Here is a 23536-nt window from a genome sequence, read left to right as displayed (position 1 = left end):
ATATAGACCAGATTTTATTTCATTAATAATTCTAGTAATGGAAGAAAATGCACTAAAGTGCAGCCCAAATTTTCGAGATCTACCTTCGAAGTTGCGTCCATTGAAGAGCCCTTCACAAACGGTGGTTTTCGAAAAGAACTAAAACCTCACTTACTATTTATTTTGTTAACGATTTTTTTGTCTAGGAGTTACACTCGGCTGATAAATGAAATGACTAAAATACACTACATCAATTCATATATAGCACTTTTTTTTTATCATACTATCTATGTAATTATAATCTGTCATTGGTTTGATTTTGTAAGCTATTTTAAAAGCAACATTATCATTAGTCCGATACATCCGATATATTTGCTATATTTTCTGTTGCTCAAAATGTGGAAAATCAATAACTATTACGTAGTAGATATTCTAAATTGATTTTATAACAGGACTATTGTTTTACAAGAATCACCTAACGCAAACGAAGTAAAGGCCTTTAATTAAAGCTTTTATAAAAAGTGTGCTTCGACTGAGCTTGACAACCAGACACAAATCGGCTTCTTCCCTTAACAAAACAACGTTAGACTTACTCTACGAATATCTAAAATGTTATTCGAAAAGGAAAACATGCAACATTGGATAACACCATCCTATGTAATTTTTATTGGATACATGGTTTAGGCTTATTATTGAGCCCTATTTTTAACCCCTTGCCTAAGTTTGTCATTCTATCCTTCAACCTAGTGACTTTATCACTAACAGATTAATGCGCAGCCTATGCAAATAAAGAAATATCTTCCGAAAAATTATCTAGCTTATTTGAACTACGTAAAATAATTTTTTTAATGCAAATATTTGGGCTACATTTCGCGCCCTTAAATATACGCCCTTTCCTTTAGACATCTAGTCCGGGGGAGGGTTCCATGTCAGTCTTTCACAAGACTGCTCAGAGGGCGATCAGAGCAGAAGTGAGGGATGGTGCCGTGAGCCGATCTATGCAAACGGCGCCGCCATGACAGATTGGTCCGCTCCTATTCGTAGTACTTTGCCCTCCACATACAAACAATACTGGCGTAAGCGGTAATATTCAAAATGGTTCCTATTTTCAGGATTTTGCCGCATAGCTGCGAAATGCACGACAAGTTTCACGTTGACTTTGTTACAAATCGCCATTGCGGGAGGCTATTAATCTAGTAGATACAAAGCCAGACTGCAGCAAACGTCCGCCATCAAACGAAATCACTCTTTGCCTGAAGGCCCAGAGGAGACAGGATCGACGAAGAAAAAGAAGAAGTACCCCGAGAGTGAACTCGGATTTGATAGTTCGAATTTAAAGTAATATTTCAGTGAGTTTTTTGGCCGCGTACGCCACCCCAGCGTCGTCGGAGATGCTCTCTAACCGCGCGTAGTGCACAGCGTCTCAATGTGAGTACCCTGACGGCTTAGCGATGACGCTGCCAGGTTCGGCCCGAAAAATTACGCTAGTGTAGCTGCCTGATTGGTCACTCCATCGCTTGTTAGCTCCGCTGGTTCGTCGGAGGAACGGACGGACGGTTGACTAATCAGTTGGTGCTGTTGTACTAATACTACTGTTATTAGCGATGGTCGGCGGCAACAGAGAAATAAGCACTGACGATCATAACATTATCAGTGTTATCGACAAGTATTTGCAGTGGTAACAGAAGTGTAGTAGCTATCAGTGGCTCGAAAAGTGGGGAAGCCAACAGCGATATATACGCATATATGTGTGTATATATATCGACTGTCACAATTGCAACACCAGTGGCGGCTGCAGCCAGCAAATAGAGAAACACGGCACACACGTTTCGGCGCCTACCCCTGAACGGACCTAGAATACGGCGGGGTTGCCCCGAGCCTTAGACAAACACCCGTTCAACAGCACAGACAGCCTGTCGTGTATATAGGTTAGAGTGTGTGTGTGAGTGAGTGTGAGTGTGTGTGTGTGTATGTGTATGTGTATATATGTGTATCTTATGCGTGACTACGACACGCCAATGATGGTGATGAAAGACAACGGCTACTTACTACTTCCACTACCACCAATAATGTTAATATCTGTGCAGATATTTCGAAGAACGAATATCGTAAACGAATCGATTGATCGTCTGGGTAACCGGCTAGTTAGTTGGTTGCCTATTTAATTGATTGCTTAATCTATTCGAATCAGGAAAAATCTCCGTCAGTGGTGCTGTTCTACCGAAACGGCTAATCGGACCTAGCATGGCATTTTCAGAGCTTATTTACACGCCCGTTTGCCTGTAAACTCCTGTAAATGCGATCTTTTTAAGTTGAGTTCAACTTAATGCAGAGACGGCGGTCAAAGTGAGAATGGTCTATAGGCGATAAATGAAAGCGACAGCAGAAAGAAGTATCCATGCTCTCAGTCGGGTTGAGAAAAGACACTCTACGAATTGATAGAGCTGCTCTCCAACGACATATAATCATTGAAACATCGACGTACGCAAGTAGCCTTTGTGTTGTTGCCACTAACTGACATCAGTTACTGGATTTATCACATTAGATGTAGCATTCCTGCCATAAATATTATGATTATTACTAATATTGTTATCATTACTGTTATAAACTGTGCTCTGTTCTATTCCTGATGTTTCGTGGTTTAGCTGCTGCTGCTGCTGCTGATAATGTTAGTGTTGCCAAAACACACGAAAGTGTCGCCTTGGATTTCTCGCTCACTTCGACGATTATGATGACCTGTTTGCTTCCGTTGTAGTACTCATAGTCGTAGCAGGAATTTGTAGTTGCTGGCAGCGATTGTGTAATAGGGAAAAAATCGGTCATCTCTGCGTCATCCTTGTTGCTCAGTGTTATTGTTCTTTTGTTGTTATCGTTGCTGTTAATATTCCGATCTACTGTTGGTCGTCGTTCGCGGTCGGTGCTGCCAGTCTTTCTTTCGCGGGTGTGATTGTGTGCTCCTGACCTTCCAGATGTCTCCGTAAGTTGATTTCTGTGCGTTTCGGTGTGCTTCGTTTCTGTGTGCGCCTGTTTCCCTCGCTCTAGCGTGGTATGGATTACTGCGACAGTCGCTATGCCGTTTGTGCTTCTGATGCCGTTGTGATCGTTTGTGGGTTCGCTGAACTTTGTTGTGGCGGCGCCGCCGCCACCGCCGCCGCCGTCACCGTCGCCGCCGCCGCCGCCACCACCGCCGCCACCATCGCGTTACTTCAGTATATCGTTGCAGTAGTCGCATAGATGAAATGGTGTCGGCAGCCGAAGCCAGTCATTGGAAGCGACACTAGTCGGATATGTTACAGTTAGCCGCGCTGGTGTTACCAGGATGCACCAGTGCTTAAGTACGGTAAACGTAGAGACAACCGTCAGGTGGAGGGAGGAGTAGAAAGGCGTTTATGACACACGAAAGAAATGCACAATTTTTTTTGGCTTCTTCAATTAGGACTGTGGTGACAGTGTGGTGCGGTAATAGATAATGGATAGGTGGACTGCTTTGCTTGCTGAGCTCTACTACTGCCAGTTACTGTTGGGGTGCAGGGGTGTTGTGTTGTCAACCTGCTGTTTGTCGTCCTACCATTCTATGAAAAGGCCAAATATACATTCACTTGCATGCACTGCGACATAGTAAACAGTATAGTTGGCAGTAAAACGTCTGCAACGATTATATAGTCTAGTAGCTTTGTGTTTTTCATTTTAGAGCAGTGCCCCAAATTCGGGCAAATTTTTACCACCAGTGCTAAAATGTTTACGGCCCTATTGTTTAAATAACGGGCGCTGGTCATAATTGGCAGTAGTACGACACAGATAGATCCCCTTTTGTCATGCGGATATTCTATTGAATATAATGCACGTTAATTAAGAGGAAGAAAGGCCGAAACAGGACAGCGTAATCTAGTGAGCCTAATGTTTATTAGCATTAGGTTAAGGGTAACTTTGGGGAACCAACGAAACAGAAAATGTGTTTTTGATTTAACCATCGAGTACATGAAACCGTTGTATTGGTTTCCATAATATGGCGACAACGCTGCTGGCCGTCGTTACGATACTGCTGAACGGCTGCTTTCGATTAGAACCATCAACAAGCTTCCTCTACAGAGACTTCGATATATCGAAAAAGATACTGTCTGGTCAGCAGGACAAATCATGCAAGAGAATGGTCACGAAAAGGCTGCCAAACGACTTCGAGTCTGTAAATAGCGTCCACTACATTGCACGAGCTCTCCGGCTCCAGTAACAACAGTAGTGATGATGACAATGATCATCATAATCGCGGGCTGACAAATACGAAATATAGTTGAATTAGCGTGTTAAATGAAGTACTATTTGATTCTTGCTACAATAATAATTAGTTGTATACTGATTAGCGAAGGGAGAAATTAAGCTGCGGAGCGTGTTGAGACGTACACACAGTACTATAGCCGTCACCATAGTACTCTTTAGCAACGCCGCGGCGGTAGCAGTAACGCTCTAACCACCGTCGGCCGTGATGGGAACGAAGTGCTGCTGCCATCTCTTTTGCAGTCTTTCGGGCTGAAAGCGTCGTAGGAACATGCACCTTACTTGGACTCGTCTCATGGCAAACCTTCGCCGATCGCTTTCAAGATCGAAACATCTCATTTTATGTAGGGGAATGAAAAAAGGATGCCATTCGGTTTCGAGAACTCTGGATGAAGATCTGTGCTAAAAAGATAACCTATCTGAACAGTTACACCTTTTGCACATACTTATTTATTAGTAACAAGTTTAATAATACATGTCGAACGGCGATAACTGTTTCTCCCAGCTGCTACCTAGGTAATGGTTAACGATGTCAGCATAATTCAGAGCATATGTACCTTCTACCATATATTTTGTCGATGATTCTATTATAGGTTTTATTCTCAGCTGTTCCATCAAGTAGGTTGAATCTCATAAGTCCACATGAATTCAATGGTGGAGTCAGGATACGATGAACAGCCCTATCTGCGTACTAAATTTTTTTCTGAAATAGATTAGCTACTTACTCAGATACATATTTTCCTTTCGATAGAAACAGCATTGTTGATCTAAATACAGTTTAAAATATACCTGCAGTATTTTGGGTTTATACATGTATGTCAAGCTGTTACCATTCTTGTTTAGCTCTCTGCCGCTTTACCGATATGGTAGGTACAAGCCGTTACCCCTATGGTTTTCATATTATTGATTTGCTTTCAGCATCGTTAGAGCATACACTCGGTGCTGTCGTGTCATATGGCCATATTTTCTATCGGAAACTAGTCATCACATTCGTTGTTTGCAAATATACGATTGCTTCTCGGGCATTGTGCGTGACTCAATGATTTTACCTTTGGACGAGTGACACCAGGAATACGTTATGGGTGGACGCCATCTGTCAAATAGCGAAACGTTCTAGCTGGCTAAGCATTATTATGGTCGTAACTTCAAGGAACATTAGTACTGACCAAAGTGGGACAGCGGCGCGCAGTTATGGCGGCCTCTAAAATTCAAGCTGCAAAAGTTAAATCAATCTTGTTGTAAAATATCACGGCGCAAGAGCAAATATGTCTTCATGCAGTCGTGTGTAGAAACTTCTAAGACACAAATAATTAATATGGGCCGCGGGAACTATACTAGTGTCATTTAACTCAGAGTGTTTGCAATGGCTGTAAAAAAAAAAAACATTTAAATAATTCTAGTCCTAAGATGATCACCTATTGTTTTGATTTAGACAGTTATGAAATATCGATTATTCTACTAAACAGACAAATAAGATTGAGGATTTCATCTTCACGTTGCACGGTGCCAGTTTCATATAGTAGAGTTATTTTTATTTTGTTTTTCCCACTTAAACCAGATAAAGTTACTGTATCTAACCTTCAAAAAGAATACAATCTCATTAGATCTACGCGTGCCTAATATACAGCAGTGGCATATGGGGTCTATTCGTTTCCAGAGTATAGCTGGAGAGCATCATTGCTAGTTTTGCAATTTCACGGTAGCCGACACGACAAAGACCAGGAACGTTATTTGTTCCGAACCTCAACGGCAGGTGTTATAATTAATGGAGCGTTGGAACACGAATCATTCGTTGGCACACCGCTACAAAAAAGCTAGCAATGATGTGAAAATAATTGCGCGACTTTCCTCTAATTTAATTCCGCCCCTCTCCGAAAGCAATAATCCTTATGAAAGAAATATTTTAGCCATGACAAAGAATAACTTGACTTCTGTCTTTTTTCCAAGCCACACGTAAAACGCCGCTATACCGTGCCTACAACCATGCTTAAACAGTATTTCCTGTTCCTGAAATGCGGCATACATCTAAGAGGGCAGATAGCTTGTTCGCCTTGTCCGTGTTGTGTCGTCGAGGCGAGTGGGACTGTAGTTTCAGATGGTCGATGGGACCACATGGACGATTCGCCAAGCTGCAAAATGTTAATGCGGGTTGAATGGACGACCACTTAAATACTGTTTCTAGTAAAACCTAATATGTTCGTCAATGGGCAGTTGCGATTCCCGTAGTTGCAGTTACCGCGTTAGGCTTGACAGAGTTTTTGGGAATAATCGGCGAATAGTATAACCACTGTGCACTTCGGCAGCTTCGTAGGTTCTATTATTATGTATATATTTTTTATAGTGAAAAAGTAATGGTTCAAAGTAAAAGTGATGGATTTAGTTTATTTAAAAGAGTTTGATTAAAGCATGTGTCTTTTTTTAGCTCAAAGCAATTTACTAGTTCGTCCAGTAGCCCCAATAGCTCGAGATACAGTGATCAATGTCACTGTTTGTGCCCAATTAAATTTATCGTCAATTAATACTACTTGCACTAATAGAACCGAATGGCTTTGACATTCAGTTTACGCGAAAATAGTAACAAGACGTAGCAAGGTTCTCCGTACGACCGAAAGATAATGGATGCAAACCGAAAAGGACGCGTATTACAAATGTTCGAGATGCTTTTTTTGATTAGTAAAAATAAAAGTAAAATAGGATTTTCGTGGTACCAAGTTGCCAGACTTTTTTCTTCACGTCTCTTCGTCACGAAAATCCTACTTACAGAAAACAGTTCAAATTAATCGTATTATTTTTGAGATCATGCAAGTCTGCAAGAGTACAGATACTTTTATAATGTAAAACTAATTTTGTTTTACTCTCTCTCTCTCTCTCTCTCTCTCTCTCTATATATATATATATATATATATATATATATATATATATATATATATATATATACTAGTAGTCGCTTTATGCCTAAACATTGTATTTGTTGTTTGCTGTCTTGTTCATAGGAGCAATAGACCCTGCCGCTGGCGGCTCCGCGGCGCTCCGTAGGGCAGCTGAGACAGGTAGGTGGCTCCGTGTTGGTTGCTCAGAGCCAGCTGTATCATAGGTTGTGGTGCTGCCTGATTGGGCTTGCTGGTGTGGCCGTGTGGGGTCCGGGGGGCGATGCCGGGCGGCGTGTGTGCCTGCTGTCAGCAGCCTCTGCCTTCCAGCGAGCAGCAGCAGCAACAGCAGCCCGGTCAACCGGCCACGACAATTTGCGCTTCGTGCGCGCTCAGCCAGCACAGTTACAACGCGACAGCCCCTAATCTGCAACTGCAACAACAGCAATTGCATCATCTCAGCCCACAACAACAGGTTCAGCTGCAAGTGGAACAACAGCTCAACCATCATATTCATCAACAGCAGCATGCAGCTGCGGCGGCTGCCGCACAGCAGCAACAGCAACAACAGCTCCATCAACAACAACAACAACAACAACAACAGCAGCAGCAGCAGCAGGTGACACAGCATCTACAGCAGCAGCCGCAGCAGGTGCTCCCACAGCAGCAAGTGCATCCGCAATCTGCAGCGTTGGCGAGCCACGTCGTCGCGCAGGTCCGACAACCGCAACCACAACAACTGCAACAAAACCTTTCATCGCAAGCACAGCAGCAACAGCAAATTATTCATCCCCATCTGCAACAACAACAACAACAGCAACAACAACAGTATACTCAGTATGTCCAACAACAAGCCCCTCAACAGCAGCAACAAGGTCAACATAATCAACAGCAGAACCCGTCGCCTGGACCTGATCCAAACCAGAAACTGGTTTTAGCAGGGGGTTCCCCTCAACCTAATCAACGGGTAGTAGTAAGAACCAATGGGGCTATTAATGTTGCCACCGGATCTACGTCGTCGTGGGGAACCCAACAACAGCGAGCCGTTGGACAGCCGCGTGTGATTCACGATCCTCAGGCAAATCAATTTTGAGCTATGCAGTTAAAGTCGCACTTTTATCCTATAGAAGATAGTATATGGCAAAATAGTAGTACAACGAAATAGTATGGTTAGTTAATCTCCACTGACTTAGGATTTGTACTGAAAATTTATTTTTATTTACCTATTTTTACAACTAGCATGCTATCTTATTGGCTTGCTTGTTTGAGTTAAAAGTACATTTCATTACCCTCTGTGTTTCCGGGTTTTACGTCCGGTATCGCCATTAGGTATTTCATCAGACAGCTGGCTCCCGCCAGCACGAAACCAGGTGTATCCATGCCCGGGTTCGAACCTAAACCACAACGTATCCCCAAGAGTAGCAAGCAAATACGTTACCTACTAAGCTATCACGTGGGAAATCTCAATACCCAAAGCACTATTGGATTTTACTCATAGTTAACCGTTCCGCAGGTGCATCAGCAGATTCGCGCGCATTCTATTCAGTCACGAAACCGTGCAAATGGTCCACGTGTGAACGGTCAACCAGCGCCAGCAGCAACACGATTGCCCGCGACGCGTGTGCAGGTTCAGGTTCCTCAAGGGCACGTTGTGTGCCCTCAGCTACAGCAAACGTTACGTTCTCAACAAGTGCAGCAGCAATTACAACAACATCTACGGTTAGGACAGCCACCGAGGCCACGAATTCTTCGGCAGAGCGCTCCACGACCAGCCTTTCAAGGGCAGCAAGTCCAGCAGATTCATTTAATTCGACAGGATCAACAGCAGCAAGATCCGCAACAACGACAATTAATATCCCAACAGCAACAGATTGTCTGTACAACGGATCCGTCTGCTGGTCAACAACAACAGCAGCAGCAGCAGCAACCACAGCAGCAGCAGCAGCAGCAGCAGCAGCAATTCGTACAGCAAACGCAGCTACAACATTTACAATCGTCTGCCAGTCAGCCTACGTCTCCACAACGTGTTGTCGTGCGGACGTTCAATTCGCATGAGCTACAACAGGCGGCGCCGCACGACTCCCAGCAACAACAGCAGGGCCAGCCACAGCAAGTGCAGGTGCAATCCGCCGTCCAGTACCAGAGACAATTGCACCAGCAACACCAGGCCTCGCAACAACAGCAAATTGTATACCAGCGACCACAGCAGCAGACGGTTACGCAGCTCCACGTTGTGCGACAACCACAACAACAGCAACAAACCGTACAGTACATCCAGCAACAGGATCCGAATCAGCAGCAGCAACTGCACTACGTTCAACAACAACAACAGCAGCAGCAGCAGCAACAACGAACACAATATCAGCAATCTTTGCAAACGCTTTACCAGCAGCCGCAGCCGCAGCAGCAGCCGCCGCCGCCGCAACAATCTCAATATCAGGCGAATCAAGGTCAGCAGGCTCGCTTGACCGATTCGTCGGCGGTAATCGGCGCTGGGCAGGTGAGCAACGACCATTATTATCATCAAGGAGCAGCCGTCGTCCAAGCACAACAGCAACAAGTTCAACCAGGAACAGGAGGAATACAACAAACCCACCAGGTTACCTTCCTTCAGCAAGGCCAGCCGCAAGACTCACAACAACAGCAGCAGCAGCAGGTCGCAGTTGATGTTCAGGTAGCCCAACGCGGCACAGCAAGCAGTGCTCAAAGTCCCCAAGTTTGGTCACCAAACAGTATCAGTTCCACTAGCCATAGTCCACAAGGGCAGCTGTCGTCACCAGCTATTCGACCGCAGCAGAATCAACAGCAACAGCAAACCTCACCGCATCGGCAGGTTCGAGCGAAGATACTGACTACGCAGCCGCAAGGAATCCAGCAGCATCAGCTGGTGCAGGCTACCCAACAGGTCCTTCAACCCGTAATACAACAACCTCAACCGCAGGAGTTGCAATATGTGGTGACCGACCAGTTCGGCCAGGTCGTACCTGTCGTACAGCAGGGCGTAGCAAGCCAGCCGCAGCAGCAGCATCCACAGGTTTACAAGTTCCTCTACGCGCCTCAGCTGTCACAGCAGCAATCACCTCATAATTCTCAACAATCACAGCAACAACAACAGCTTATACATCAACAACAACAGCAGATTACCCACACGACGCAGCAGCAAGGGTTGCAGGTGCACGATTTCTACTCGTCTCAGCAGCAGCAGCAGCAGCAGCAGCAAAGCCAGCAGCAGCAGACTCTGCAGCAAACGATTCAAGTGCCTCAACAGCAACAATCTCAAATAGTACAACAACAGGGCCTTCAGCAACACGTTGTTCATCAGCAGCAACAACAACCGCAAGTGTTGCAACAACAACAACAACAGCAGCAGCAGCAACAGCAAAGCCAACCTCAGCAGCCTCAACAGTTGTTACAGCATCCGCAATTGTTGCATCAGCAGCAGCCAAGGCCTGTGTTCCATTCACCCAGGTCCGTTGTTCGTGTTGTACTAGCTCCGAGCGGCTCGCCCGTTCAGCTATTGCCCCCGCATCAACCTCAACAGAACAACAGTCAACAGACGTTTTATTCAAATAACAACAATAACAACAACTGCGTACCGCGACCCCATAGGTGAGTTGGGTATGCTTGACGAAAAACGCATGCCACGATTTCTCACTGTCGTAGTTACGTAGCGGCATCGAGGTGCTAAAGGTGGCTGGTACAATGATTAACATGATTATTCAAATCAATTAACCTTTTAGTGTAACCCCGGCGCAGTACCCATTGGCTAGTCCTTCTCAGACGCCTCAAATTCGGACTCCAACAATGAAGGTTACAAAGGCAAAAAAGCCACGCGCACCTGCAAAGGTAAGCTTCGAAAGCATTCATTAAAAACTTCTACATAAGCCATTTTGGTAAAGAGTTTCTCTTTTAAAGTGATGATGTACAAGTGGAGTTTTGTTTATCTGAATTTATAAGACTCCACAGGCATCGTTGCAGATAATAGTAAAAGACCTTGTTACGTACATCTGGGACCCTACTAATGTTCAATACTTTAAAGAGTTCAGAAGTTAGCTTAGCCAATTAAACACCACGGACCCGGTTGACTAGTACTGAGAGAGTAAAGAACTACAGGAAAAATATTTCCTGAGCGACAAAAAGCGAGAATTAAATATGAAGAAACTTCAAAATAGTTAACGAGTCAAGGTAAACACAAGCGTATATGGGATAATGATGTATGCTTGCTAATTACTTGCTTTAGTGTTCTATAATTAAATTCGGTCTAATGTGTTGGATGATGTGAACAATGTAGGTATTTCGGATTTTAAATAAAACAGGAGGCGATGGTTACTTAAATTGATCACGATGACATTTTCCATAGTTATTTACAGTTAAGTCCTCTCTCGTTGAAACCGTCGAGGTAAATTACGAACTGCGAAATTATAGAATATTTTGGATTTGCCTCTTGAGCCAATAGCGTTAAAATACTCGATGTGTTATGTGTGTGTATTTGTCTTTTTTAAGAACATCAAGAGGCGGTATATGTAATATTTCGGAGAGCGTTTTTGTCTTTTTTACTTGAAAACTAGAAATATTTAGCAAATTTAAAAAAAAAAATCAGTTTGCTCGTCAGATTCACTGTAGGCCTAGTATATTAAATCTAACTCGGTTCGGCTAATTTTTATGGTCACACCCTCACATAGAAACCAACTTCAAAGTTGTTTATCTTTTATTAGGAACTGCTGTTCTTTATTGTGTTACTCGTTGACTGTCAGTGGGTTTCTAACTCCATGAGACGAAGGAATATATGCTGTATATTGACTGACCAATTAACATATGTTACATAACAAATCAAGAAAAACATTTAGACAAGACTACCAAACGTCTGCTTAATTTTTTTCCAACTGCGTACCCTACATGATGAGGGTGTGTTTACATGGGTTTGGGTTAGATTGCTCGCAACAACGTCAACTAAAGGTACAACAGAAAACTAATCAACTTATTTAGATTGTGCGTATATTGAAACATCGGTATTACTGAACATCTGTGAAATTGAATTCGAAAGTTCGCGCCTTCGGCCATATTTGTTTTGGTTCGCGCAGAGGGAGCGCCGTGGCCACCATTTTCTTCCCAGAATTTGCCCGAGTATTAAGTGGCCGTACTTACCTTGCTTAGCTACGCTATTGTCACAGTGTGTAGTTTTTATTACGGGCTGAAGAATTTTTATTGATTATAGTAGCAACAGGCGTTGAGCAGTATTGTCGTTGGGCCGAAAGAAGCGGGCTGGTGTTCTTCCTGACCTGACGGTTCTCATCTTACGGTGAAATCGGATTATTGATCTGATGCGTTTTGCTACCTCGCGCCGCTGTCCAATGAGCAGATCGGCAGTGAAGCGCAGTTCGACCGCGGCGGGTTGGGGGATTCTTCAGAAGGCAGCCAACGTGCTATTCAACACGGACAACGTCGACGACAACACCATGCCGGTATAGACACCGCTATTGAAATGATTTCTAGCTGAGGGCTAAAGGCTGCGTCATCGCTCGTTAACGTTTGACCAAAGTGATATCTGTATTTGTCTACCTTCGGGTTCCTTCAGAGTATCTCGTATGACTGTGAGTGGGTGTGAGCACCGTAGTAATTGTTATACATGTGTGTGATCGTCGAAAATACGATGCGTTGTTGTGCTTGTTATCCTTCTTCGAAATAAGGCAGCACGTTAAGAAACGTGACACCGCCCCGGCAAGTGTTCCGGCGCTGGACCCATCAGATGTTTGCAGCTAATTCGTATAGATAGCTTTATGGCGTTGAAACCGAATTTTGGAGAAAATATGGATAAGTCACCGATGATTCGAAAACCCGCCGACCTTGCCATATTGCATACAGTGAGTAAGAGTAATCGCCGATAACCGAATTGACAATGGAATTCGATTGATAGCCTCAACAACCACAACAAAAACAACCATCTACCCAATCTGCTAATCGCCGATTCGAAATCCGACGTTAAGAATAGCGAATTTTTTCTATTTCTAGCAAAAATCGCATGATTCTATGTGGACATCAAATATTCAGGTATCGTATGGTTGAACGCGGCTGTGACTTAGCGTTTCGTCATATGCACACAATGGGCGGCCATTTTGCTGAAATAATTTAATAGTCTGCGATTGATCTGTATGAAACATTTGCCTCGCTTGATAAGTAAAACCTAACAAATGCTTACGGGCGGGTTAGAAACAGCGTAATATTCACTCTGGTTGAAGTCAATAATGAAGGCTAGTTTTTATGTATTCAGTTTTAATTCTGAAATTAAGCCAACTATGGCAATACATAATGCACCAAGTTGTTTGCTTTATTGATCGATTTGTCGTACGCCGGGGTCAATTATGATGGTCGAATTTCTAAGTAGCTAAGGTGAGGATTATGAAGTGTGATGTAAATTTCTGTTGCGTGCATGCTAAAAGGTGGTGACTATGGTTTTCAGTGACCGTGTATTTATCTGAGAAGTGCTGTGGACTGTGTCAAGGCACTTGCGTATCCCTAGAAATATGAAACTTAGGAGGTTAAACGTTGACAAGTCGTATGTTCATACTCTTTCATGGTTTTTCATATACCCGATCTAACCCACATTCATTCTTGTTAAAATAAATTTTGTTTTTGTCTATTCAACACGCAGCGCTCGAGAACAAACACTATTGTATAGAACCATTACGGATCTCGATGTAAGGGTAACTCATTGTGTGCTTATCATTGACATTTGTAGTGTCAACCTTGGATAAACAGCGATCTAGACATAAAAGAAACATAATATTATGACAAAGGACCAATCTGCAGGTGCATTCGACATGTCGCGTCGTGCGACTGGGTTACTACAGTGAAATCTACGAAACATGTCTATTGGAACAGCGGCACTGAACAACAGAGTGACTCTGAGCCCTTGAATCGAACGCGAACGAAGACGAGCGCAATAATCTTTGACGTCAGAGAACCGTTAGTCAAAAAGATCGAGTCATCTTCCGTCTGTGCGATTTGATAAAAGAGTGTAGCTCCTTATAACCCCGTTTCGTGTAGGGAACCAGCCGTCTGATGGAACGTTTAACGGCAATGTCAGGCCTAAAACTCGGAAGCATAGAGGCTTTTTTAGCCTGTGCTGTACTGGATGCAATACAGTGTTTTATGCTGCATGATGTGAACCAGCTGATGAGATGGACTGTGCCACTGAGGAACTAGTCGCGTTGTCTATATAGGTTGCCTGTAGCAAGTTGGTCATCCGAGCAATGAAATGTGCGGACAGCACGTAACTAAAAAGCAAAATCGCGGCCTGCATTACAGTACTATTGCAGCGCGATACTGCATTAGAAAAAGAATTGAAAATCCTCAAAGGCAAGTCGACGCTCGTCAACTACGACTAGAAAGATGAAAATGTCAGGAAATCACCCGTTAAGTGCATCCATCGGCAAAGACCATGTAGGTTGTGGGCGGTGGTAATATCGAGCAGCGTTAGAGGAGCTCATGCAGTTAAAGCACCCACTGCGGTTCGCGCAGCTGCAAAAATTGATTAAAAAATAGTGTAGCGACCGAAATAGAAAAGCTCCTCGAAATTTCAAATGTCCTAAGAGCCGTCTTCCTACATGCAGGCCTATAAATGTATAAAATTTGAGAGTACCCGCGCTGCATATCCTATCTCTTTCTGTCTCTGTCAGCCTCTTTTTATATCGGACTGCCTCCCCTTAGAAGAGATACTTGCCAAAGGGGCAACTCTGGAGAGTGTGCTTTTCGATATTGTACTCTATAAGTCGCAAAATATGAAGTCGTGTTATCTGGGTGATATAGTTAAAAATATTGCATAGAACATCGCAAAGCAAATCCAATATTTCCTAGAAAAAAAAAAAGATTTCCAAGTAAAGGGTGCAAATGAATTGCATGGATACGTGTAGCGCTGGTGATTCACTACAACGAGGTTCGACAGTGAAGGCTTCCGACCCGAGCTGAAATAGTCCAAAAAAATGTCGAAATTTGGTAAGGTACTCATCGATGAGCTGTTGCCTTTAAGACCCTCGAACGGAGACCGCTCGTTATCTGAATCGAAGCTTTGGGATTTATTGCTATAGAGTAGACTTCAGGATTTTACGAACTTCCAAATTCGTTTGTACCATTAGTACCTGGAATTTCAAAACGCTTCGTAACAGATGTATTTACAGCGGTGAATAAAATCAAGGAAGTCGGAACGAATCAGTCTCTTTGTGTGAAAGAACAGCTTCATGCATGAATTCCTGTTAGATTCCTCAAAGTCTCCTTACGATTAGCTTGCTAAGAGAGAAACCTTTACAGCGTAAATTAGAAACGAAGCGGGTCCTGGAAGGGCTCATGACGTTTTGTCAGCGTCGTTTAATATCATAATAAGTTTATGCGCGTCGTCTCGTTGACATGACGGCTGGTTTGCTCATCCCAGTTAGGGAGACAGCGACTTCGGTTTTATTACGATTATCGCCTGACTCGCCATGTCCAAGATGTTTTTAAACTACTAGCAACATACAACCTGCAGCGGAGCTCCTGATGGCAGCGTTCAAAGTAATCAATCGAAGGTGTATGCTAGTGTAAGAAGAACCCAGCTATTCACATTGGAGAGACCGAGCGCCAACTATACAAATGGTGCCTCCGTACCTTAAAGAATGTCATTGCTCAGCGCAGCGTTAAATGAACAGACAGAGGACGAACGTCAGTTGCTGTGTCAGGGGTTTTCCTTCTTGGAAATGACTTAGATACCCGAGTGCCTATGTCTGAATACGCCAGGTGGACAGTACAGGGTTCAAAAGGTGAAGGTCGTCCTCTATGCAGACGAGTTAATTGTCGACGGAAGCAGTTGCCTTCATGTATGACAAACTCAGGCTCTGACCAGGTTACATTCTACTATCTCGGAACTATTGAATGAGAGATATCAGATATGCGGTATGAGGTGAGCATTATGGTCGATCGGCTGACCCGAACAAAAGTCTCGCTTCTGAACAGAGCCATGGGATTGCCCTGAACAACTCGTAACAAATTTTACCTGCTAGCGGGTTACGCCACTGTTTACTGAGGACGTTCGTCGCCGTTTTAAAAATATTATGTGTAGCGCAATCACTAATATGTCCGAAATAACCCTATGAATCCTAAGACCTTACCTTTAACGCGTCTCGTGAAGTTATGTATGGTATAATATAGAATATTACGTTTATCACTCCACCGACGAGAATAATCACGATTTGTCCGAGTATGCCAAAGCCGTTTTGCAATCAGTATCCGATGGTGGACACTAAGCAGTCATAACGGATGCTAGTGTGCAAAGCATCAGGTTAAAATTATCAAATCTAGGGATTCAAAAAAATTTGAATTCCGTATATTACTTCTAATAGCATAGAAAAATTGCCTTAACAGGCAGTAGGAACTTCAAAAGGAGAATGTCAAGGAAGTCTTATTGACGTAACCAGTTTTTTCTATATTCTAAAAGAATTCTCTGATACTTTAGAACTGGGTTATGAAACTTTCATGCCCAACTGATATATGTGTCGATAGTTTGAACTTATAATATCAATGATCGTGTGTTCGTTTTCTTTGTTGTGGACAGAACAAGGGTCGTAGGAGTGCAGCGCAATCTGGGATTGGTAGTGGAGACTCCGTTGTGATGATCGAGGACGAAGATGGGGGTAGCCCAGCGAAAAAGATGCATCTCTATCCTCATCATGGAGGTCTACAAGATGGATCAGGCTCGACTGGCCACCACGATAACTCGAAGTCGGATCTCGCCGATCACTTCTGTCCGGGTTTGTGGATTTTTTGCGAACATTAGTTTCATTCGTAGAATATTTGTACTCGAACACAAGCGGCATTCATTTTTAAATATACTTATAGCCAATTTTAAGAAGTATTATTGTCGAAATGTCTAACTTAAGTTCATCTCGTAATGTGGATTACATTAATATGTGCTACTATTGTTGTATTACACAAGTACCGACATCTGGTTGGGAGCAACTGCAAAATGACGCCAATAAAAAAACTGCATTATGTAAGCCTTTTATCATAAATTTTACACATTTAGGATTTTATTTAAATACAACACAAATAAGGGGAATTCACTTGGCGTTCCTCATATAAATCTATTCGCTTCACCCAGGTTTTTTTTCGCATAAATCTGACCCTATTTTTTAAATGACGCCACAGATATTTTGTCAACTGTCGGTGAATTGTTGTAAACTGAGAATCCCCGGGCTATTCACGAAAGAAATTTACATCTTAAAGAATTTATTGTCTAGTGCGGCATGTGAGCCGAAGGCATTATTGACTGTGTTTATTGACAAAACTCTTTGTTTGAAGACGACGTGACGCTTCCCTGTAGCCAAAATCGTCGACATGTTTGCAGAACATGTGGTTTCAGCAAGATAGTTCAACACTCGCATAATTAAAGAATCACTTGGTTTAGCGGCCGATCTTTTGGCGGAGTGACATCTAATGGCTCTTCAGACATTATAACATATTTCCACTTGACTTCTTTTAATCCACGGACGGTGAACAAACTTCTAGTATTGGCGCCGCTATTTTAGGGATAGATGTATATGAAAGAAATCGCCAGTATTTGGATGAAACGCATAACATCAAGGGAGCCCATTTCACTGAAGTGCTAAAAAAAATCGTCTTCTAACGCGTTCGGCTACCTTTACTCTGCGAATATAAAATTATTCGAAATTACCTTTTGATTTAGCGTTAAGGATTTGCACTCACTAGAAGGTCTAGCCGAGGTGAATTCCACTGGACTTATCTGGGTTTTCTCTAACAGACCTAAAACTCAGCCTTTTTTAAAGCGAAATATATTGTATAATTACTATGATCTGGTCCAAGTTAATACGTTTAGCGTGAGAAGATCTTGTCGTTGGGGTGTTCATAACATAAAATGTTCTAAAACTTCTCTCTCTGTCGGCAAACACAGGTAAACAAACAAATATAAAACGGCTAAAACTTGATGTAGCGGCAATGTTTAGACCTGCCTTTGGTGTTATGTAAACTATATAGAAATAAGAATTTTAGAAAAGAGAAACGTTTTACTTGAATTATTACAAAAATCATAAAAGCTGTATGCAGCTTTTTTGCGGGTGACTCTTTGATGGGGATATACACATATCTACATATACCCCATTATTGTTCATATGAAGTTGTATTAACGCTTGTCCTTGTGCTCGGTTTTAGTAACTATCGTCAGGGAACCAAGTGAGATCGATAAGGGCGTTTTCTCTGTAAAAGCGAAGGAAGTCCGGATCGGGTCATTCCTTCTCAAAGATCGCGTTGTCACCTTTAGCAGTAATCACTTAAAGCTAAAAGTGCGACCAGTTGACTCGAAGTTCGAGGAGGTGAGCACCGCTACAGTTATTCACTAGGATATCAGATCGGCCGTTGTCAATCACCTGTGCTCTTTAAGAGAAACTATATTTTCTTATTTCTCATATTTGATTAAAGTAACGGCTTTGTGTAATCGCTGCCTTAATGTTGATAAATAAGCAACCCCATCCTTTTCGTTCATTTTTACCTTCGTTCAAATGGTATCATAGGTGGAGCTAGAATTCGGCAATGGCGAGATCATAAAGGTCGTGTGGGCGCTGGACTATGATACGCCAGCAGCTCTTTTTAATTTTTCGCCTAATGCCGGAGCGCGTATTCGAGGCCAGTTGCGCATGAAGGATGATAGTCGCACGAAGATGAGCAACGATGCACTGGCACCATTCTTTGATCCTAGCGCCACCTCAGAAAAGCGAAAGAGAGTTATAATAATTTTGGAACAGGTGAGTGTGTGGTGACCTCAATATATACAAAGCCTTTTAAGCAGCAATCTATTTACTTATTATTCGTTAGTTTCATGTTTGAGGATTCGGAATAACACCCTTTTTGCGATTATTTATTCGAAAATTTAAATATAATATACTAAGTAGATCATCTTTTCGGCGCCTTTAATATGTCCAAATGGCGTAGGGCGCTAGAATGACGGTTAACAATTGATTTGTGAATCTATTTTACCCGATATTATGCGATGATACGATAGTTGTTAGCTTTTTGATTTGCTTGTTGATCAAAAAGTCTTTGTAGTAATATGTATCGTAGTGGACCAATCAGCGCAGCCTTTACCAACAGTTAAAGCACCACGGTTTATTTTTATGCGGTGTTGCAAAAGCGAGCAATTAACTTGCCTTAGTTTTTTTAGCTAATTTTTAGCCTAACTATCATGTCCTCGTTGTTGCTTTGAGCTAAATCAATTCAGATGGAAGCTAAATTCAGGTTGCGCTTGTTGTGTAGTATTTGCGTTATTTCTAATTGTTTTTTTTTACAGAAACTCCGCGATCTAGATAGCGAGCGTATCCGAAGTTGTTATCAAAGCCCAAAAGATTGTCTCAAAAAAGAGTTTGCTGAAAAACTGTTGAGCATGACAAAGCCGGACTGCCTGGAATACGAGACCCCGGTACCATCAACCGGTATGTACCTATGCGATTCCAATACTAAAGCAATTAATGTTGTTTGTGAATCTTTAGCAATGGATCAGCTTACTAATAATTTCAAATACGTTATGACAGTAGAACAAGCTGTTTTTTTTTTTTTATTTTATAGGTCTATAGCTAAAAATGTAAAAGGTCTGAGTGTATTTTGTGCTGATGTTTTGCTACTATGCTGTTATATTTCAGCGGGCGATCCCAAACCAAAAGGCGATGGCGCGATGCTGGCGGCTGGGTTTAACTCGATCAAAAAGCCTGACATTAGCCGGCCACCGGTCGCAGTGGTTACGCCGATGAGAAATAGCGATGCCCCTAAATCGTTTATTTCTGACACGAACGTCACCATTGTCAATGCATCAAACCGGCCTGTAACCGTGGTAAACACTCGTAACAATTCTATGGTTACGGCAACAACGCCAGTTCGAAACGGCGTTTTGAGTCAAGACGGTGATGTCCGCGAGTCGCTAGATCCCTGCGTCGACCTCTGCCGTTATCCACCCGAAGGGACAAAAGGTTCGATGATCATCAAGTCGTCCGATCTTCTGACGCTTGACTCTGATACGTTCCTCAATGATACGGTCATTGATTTTTATATGAGTTACTTGAAGAACGCCGAACTTCCTAAAGATCTGTCAGAGAGAGTATTTGTGTTCAATACGTTCTTCTACTCGACACTAAACAAATCGCAAGCGAAGAACCTTACGCCGGAGGAACGAAAGCTTCCATTGACGAAACGGCGGCACGGCAACGTCAAACGTTGGACGAAAGGCGTAGATTTGTTCAGTAAAGATTTTATCGTCATTCCGATCTGTCAGAACTCGCACTGGTTTCTTGTGATCGTCTGCTATCCATGGCTGGTGGCCAAAGCTCGCGGCATTGACTTGAGTTCTCCGGCTAAGGTAGAGCCCGATGAGGTGAAGAAAGAGAGCAGTCCCATGGAGGATGATGTCATAGCTGGGGCAGTTGTGGGCACGACGAAGGGGCTGGTTGCGTATGAGGACTCGGAGGATGGCGAAGATGCAGGTGACGGCACTCAAGCGAAAGAAGAAGAAGTCCCAAATAGTACGCTTGGACCCGGTGGCGATACTAAAGGAGTAACGGGGGCTGCGGCCGCTAATAATCAGGAAATTGCCATGGCTAACGCTGCAGTGGTAGATAACAAATTAGCGGCAACGACACCAGCAAAAGCGGCAATATACATATTCGATTCGCTTCGGGGAAGCGTCTCGTGCTCCAAAGTCTATCAAACTGTTCGGTAAGGGCTGTGTTCTAATTTGAGTTATAGGGATAAAATAAGACAGAGAATGACAACGAGAAATTGCTTGCCAAAAGAGGCCGAGTTTTGAATATGCAAGGCCTCCTACCCAATAGATAAATTATGGAGGCAGTGGTTAATGTTAGCCGAAACTCAATAATTTTTGTGTGCACCGCAAGACATAAGGAGTAAGGAGAGAATTTCTAAGGATAGATTGGTTGGGAGGCATTGAGCTTATTTACAGTATTATGTTTATAATGTTGATCTCGAGAACTTGACGACTTGTCTGTGACAGAACGTGTTGAAATGTTAATTAACTTCAAGCTCACTGCTCGAGGTGATTACTATTATTATGGGCAGCGAAGATCCGAAAGAGCAGATGCCGTGTGTGTAGCTTGTAGTTTGGTATTAACGCGAGATCAATACAACGCTCCAACTGCAACTGACATGGTTGTAAATAAGTCTATTTTTTTATTTAAAATATTATAATATCAATGAAAACGCCGTGGTACTTACATACATGGCGTACGAGCATTCATGAGATAGATAATGTGTTTTTGGCTTTTTCTTTTTTGTTTATTGCAGGGACTATTTAACAGAAGAATTTCTTGACAAGAAAAAAATTGAGTGTCTATTTGACTATGGAACGATGCGCGGTTATTATCCAGTATGCCCACAACAGACAAACTTCCACGACTGTGGTATATTTGTTTTAGAATATGCAAAGAAGTTTTTACATAATCCACTGACAGTAGAACAGGCTAGCAGCTTACAAAACTTTAAAGACCTGTTCGATCCCGTCACTGTAATGAAAAATCGTAGGATCGAAATCTCCAACGTAAGTAATTCCTTATTTCCAATGTAACCTTTTTATTTTACATAAGTTGCAATTTGAATAGTCGAAACACAGTTCTTTTTCTTTTGCTCAAATTAGCTCAATTATGACTTGTTTAAAGCGATACATGATATTTAGATTTACAAGCCTGCAACTTAATAACTTAAAGCCAGAAATCGTTCAAAGTACCGCCAATTTTTTATACCTAGCACAGGCTTCAGTCCCCTTTCTGTAATTGTTATATTCTGCATTTGTTCTCGACGTCTCACCGGAAGGTTTTGTAAGCTAATGTTATGGTTTGCTACTATAATAAGCTGCTTATTGAGAATCGTCGTGCGATGCTAGCAGACTGTTTTTAAAGACTTTCAGTTTCAATAATGAAAAACATGTACATTAATTAGAGAAATACATGAAAAGTCAGGGAGCGATTTGTATCATTGACAACATATTTATGCGCCAATATCGCTCAGTACTAGAGTAACGACCATCAAACGAGCTAGTTAGATAACTGAGTTGAAATATGACGTTCTATACTTCCAGATTATCCTCAAGCTCCACGAAGAGCAATATCCCACCAGTAAGTTCCGAGCCGAGTACGAGAAATACACGGCTAGACAGCGCGGTGTGGGCGGCCCCGGTGTAGGAGAGGGCTCGACGTGCCTCATTCCATTGTCTGGTGATCGATCTCTCCCTGAGGGTAGTCGACTGATCGTTGTCAGTAACGCAAACAGTCAACAACAACGGCAGCAGCAACAGCAACAATCTCAGTCCGGAACACCAGCCAGAGAAGGAGCGACACCCATTCGGGCTAAATGAGCAGCGAAAATAATCACGGGAATCCTCAACCCAGGACTGTTTCTAGCCAGGCGGTTGTGGAATGCGGCGAGTGGGTCGGTTATCGTGATGATTTTGCATATTCTCAATATTTAGCCGGGTGTCTATAGCTATCGGCGGTGGTGGCCCGACTAATGGTAGGTATTCATGGTACATGCTTCCTCAACGATTGTGGTCTCATGAAGCCTGTCACAGACAAAGCCAAGGATGGTAGAAATTCAAGAGGAAGAGGACTGGGGCTTGTAGGTGCTATTGCTGTCTAGGCAGAAGTTTGTGCTGGTACTAAAGACGACGCCAGTGGCGACATGCAGGCACGGTAGTTTCATCGCTATATGCAAAAATAGCCCATCAAATGATGTGTGCTCGTTGATCTATTTCGAAACGAGTTGAAAACGCACTAGCGGTCATCATTTTGTTAATTTTGTGCAAAAATGGAGGTATATGGACCCCGACTAAATCCGTGTCGTACAGGGACGTAATGTTTATTCATGGAGGTGAAACATTAGTGCCGAGGAATCGATTTATATACATAGCGTTGGTGGAAGATTATATAGATATAACTTGTACGGTGAATGATGAGCAGAAAGAGCAAGGGCATGGTTTAAATGGTCGCTGCAAATGAGCCAGAACGGTAGATAATGAATATATACATCTATTATATAAAATATATGGAGAGGGTATTTAATGTAGAGGAAATCGTGTGCAGAGGGACACACACACGTAGACACATACACATGTACACACACACACACGTACACACACACGTATACACGCACACATACACACACGCATGCACGCACATACACACACGCATGCACGCACGAACACACACGCATGCACGCACGAACATACACGCACACACACACACATACACACGCACACACACGCTCACTCTCACACACACGCTCACTCGCAAACACACGCACATACACGCACACACACACGCTCACACCCACACACACACGCTCACACCCACACACACACGCTCACACCCACACACACACACACA

The 23536-nt window shown here is 42.9% G+C and overlaps 1 protein-coding gene across 2 annotated transcripts; it reads left to right on the top strand.

Moving 5' to 3' along the window:
* The first annotated feature begins 7401 nt into the window (after positions 1-7401).
* LOC111246780 (uncharacterized) lies at positions 7402-23384 on the top strand. 2 transcript variants are annotated; one of them, XM_086983416.1, is made up of 10 exons: positions 7402-8196; positions 8644-10727; positions 10859-10964; positions 16699-16894; positions 18312-18472; positions 18671-18901; positions 19444-19585; positions 19793-20858; positions 21444-21696; positions 22234-23384. In XM_086983416.1, exons 1-10 carry the CDS (start codon positions 7402-7404, stop codon positions 22507-22509), a joined length of 5310 nt encoding a protein of 1769 aa, XP_086839542.1. In that variant the 3' UTR covers positions 22510-23384. The 2 variants fall into 2 exon arrangements, with proteins under 2 accessions (XP_086839542.1, XP_022652683.1); XM_022796948.2 differs by having other exon boundaries at positions 8632-10727.
* The last annotated feature ends 152 nt before the right edge of the window (positions 23385-23536 follow it).

The sequence above is a fragment of the Varroa destructor genome, unplaced genomic scaffold (assembly GCF_002443255.2).
Source record: "Varroa destructor unplaced genomic scaffold, Vdes_3.0 BEIS01000003.1, whole genome shotgun sequence".
Classification (NCBI taxonomy): domain Eukaryota; kingdom Metazoa; phylum Arthropoda; class Arachnida; order Mesostigmata; family Varroidae; genus Varroa; species Varroa destructor.
Note: the sequence above shows the minus strand (reverse complement) of the source record. Positions and strands in the feature narration are given on the sequence as shown.

Coding starts and splice junctions, on each gene's coding strand:
- LOC111246780 (XM_022796948.2), top strand. CDS start 7,402: ATGCCGGGCGGCGTGTGTGCCTGCTGTCAGCAGCCTCTGCCTTCCAGC. Junction 10,965..16,698: donor AGCCACGCGCACCTGCAAAG/GTAAGCTTCGAA, acceptor TGTTGTGGACAG/AACAAGGGTCGTAGGAGTGC. Junction 19,586..19,792: donor GACCCCGGTACCATCAACCG/GTATGTACCTAT, acceptor GTTATATTTCAG/CGGGCGATCCCAAACCAAAA.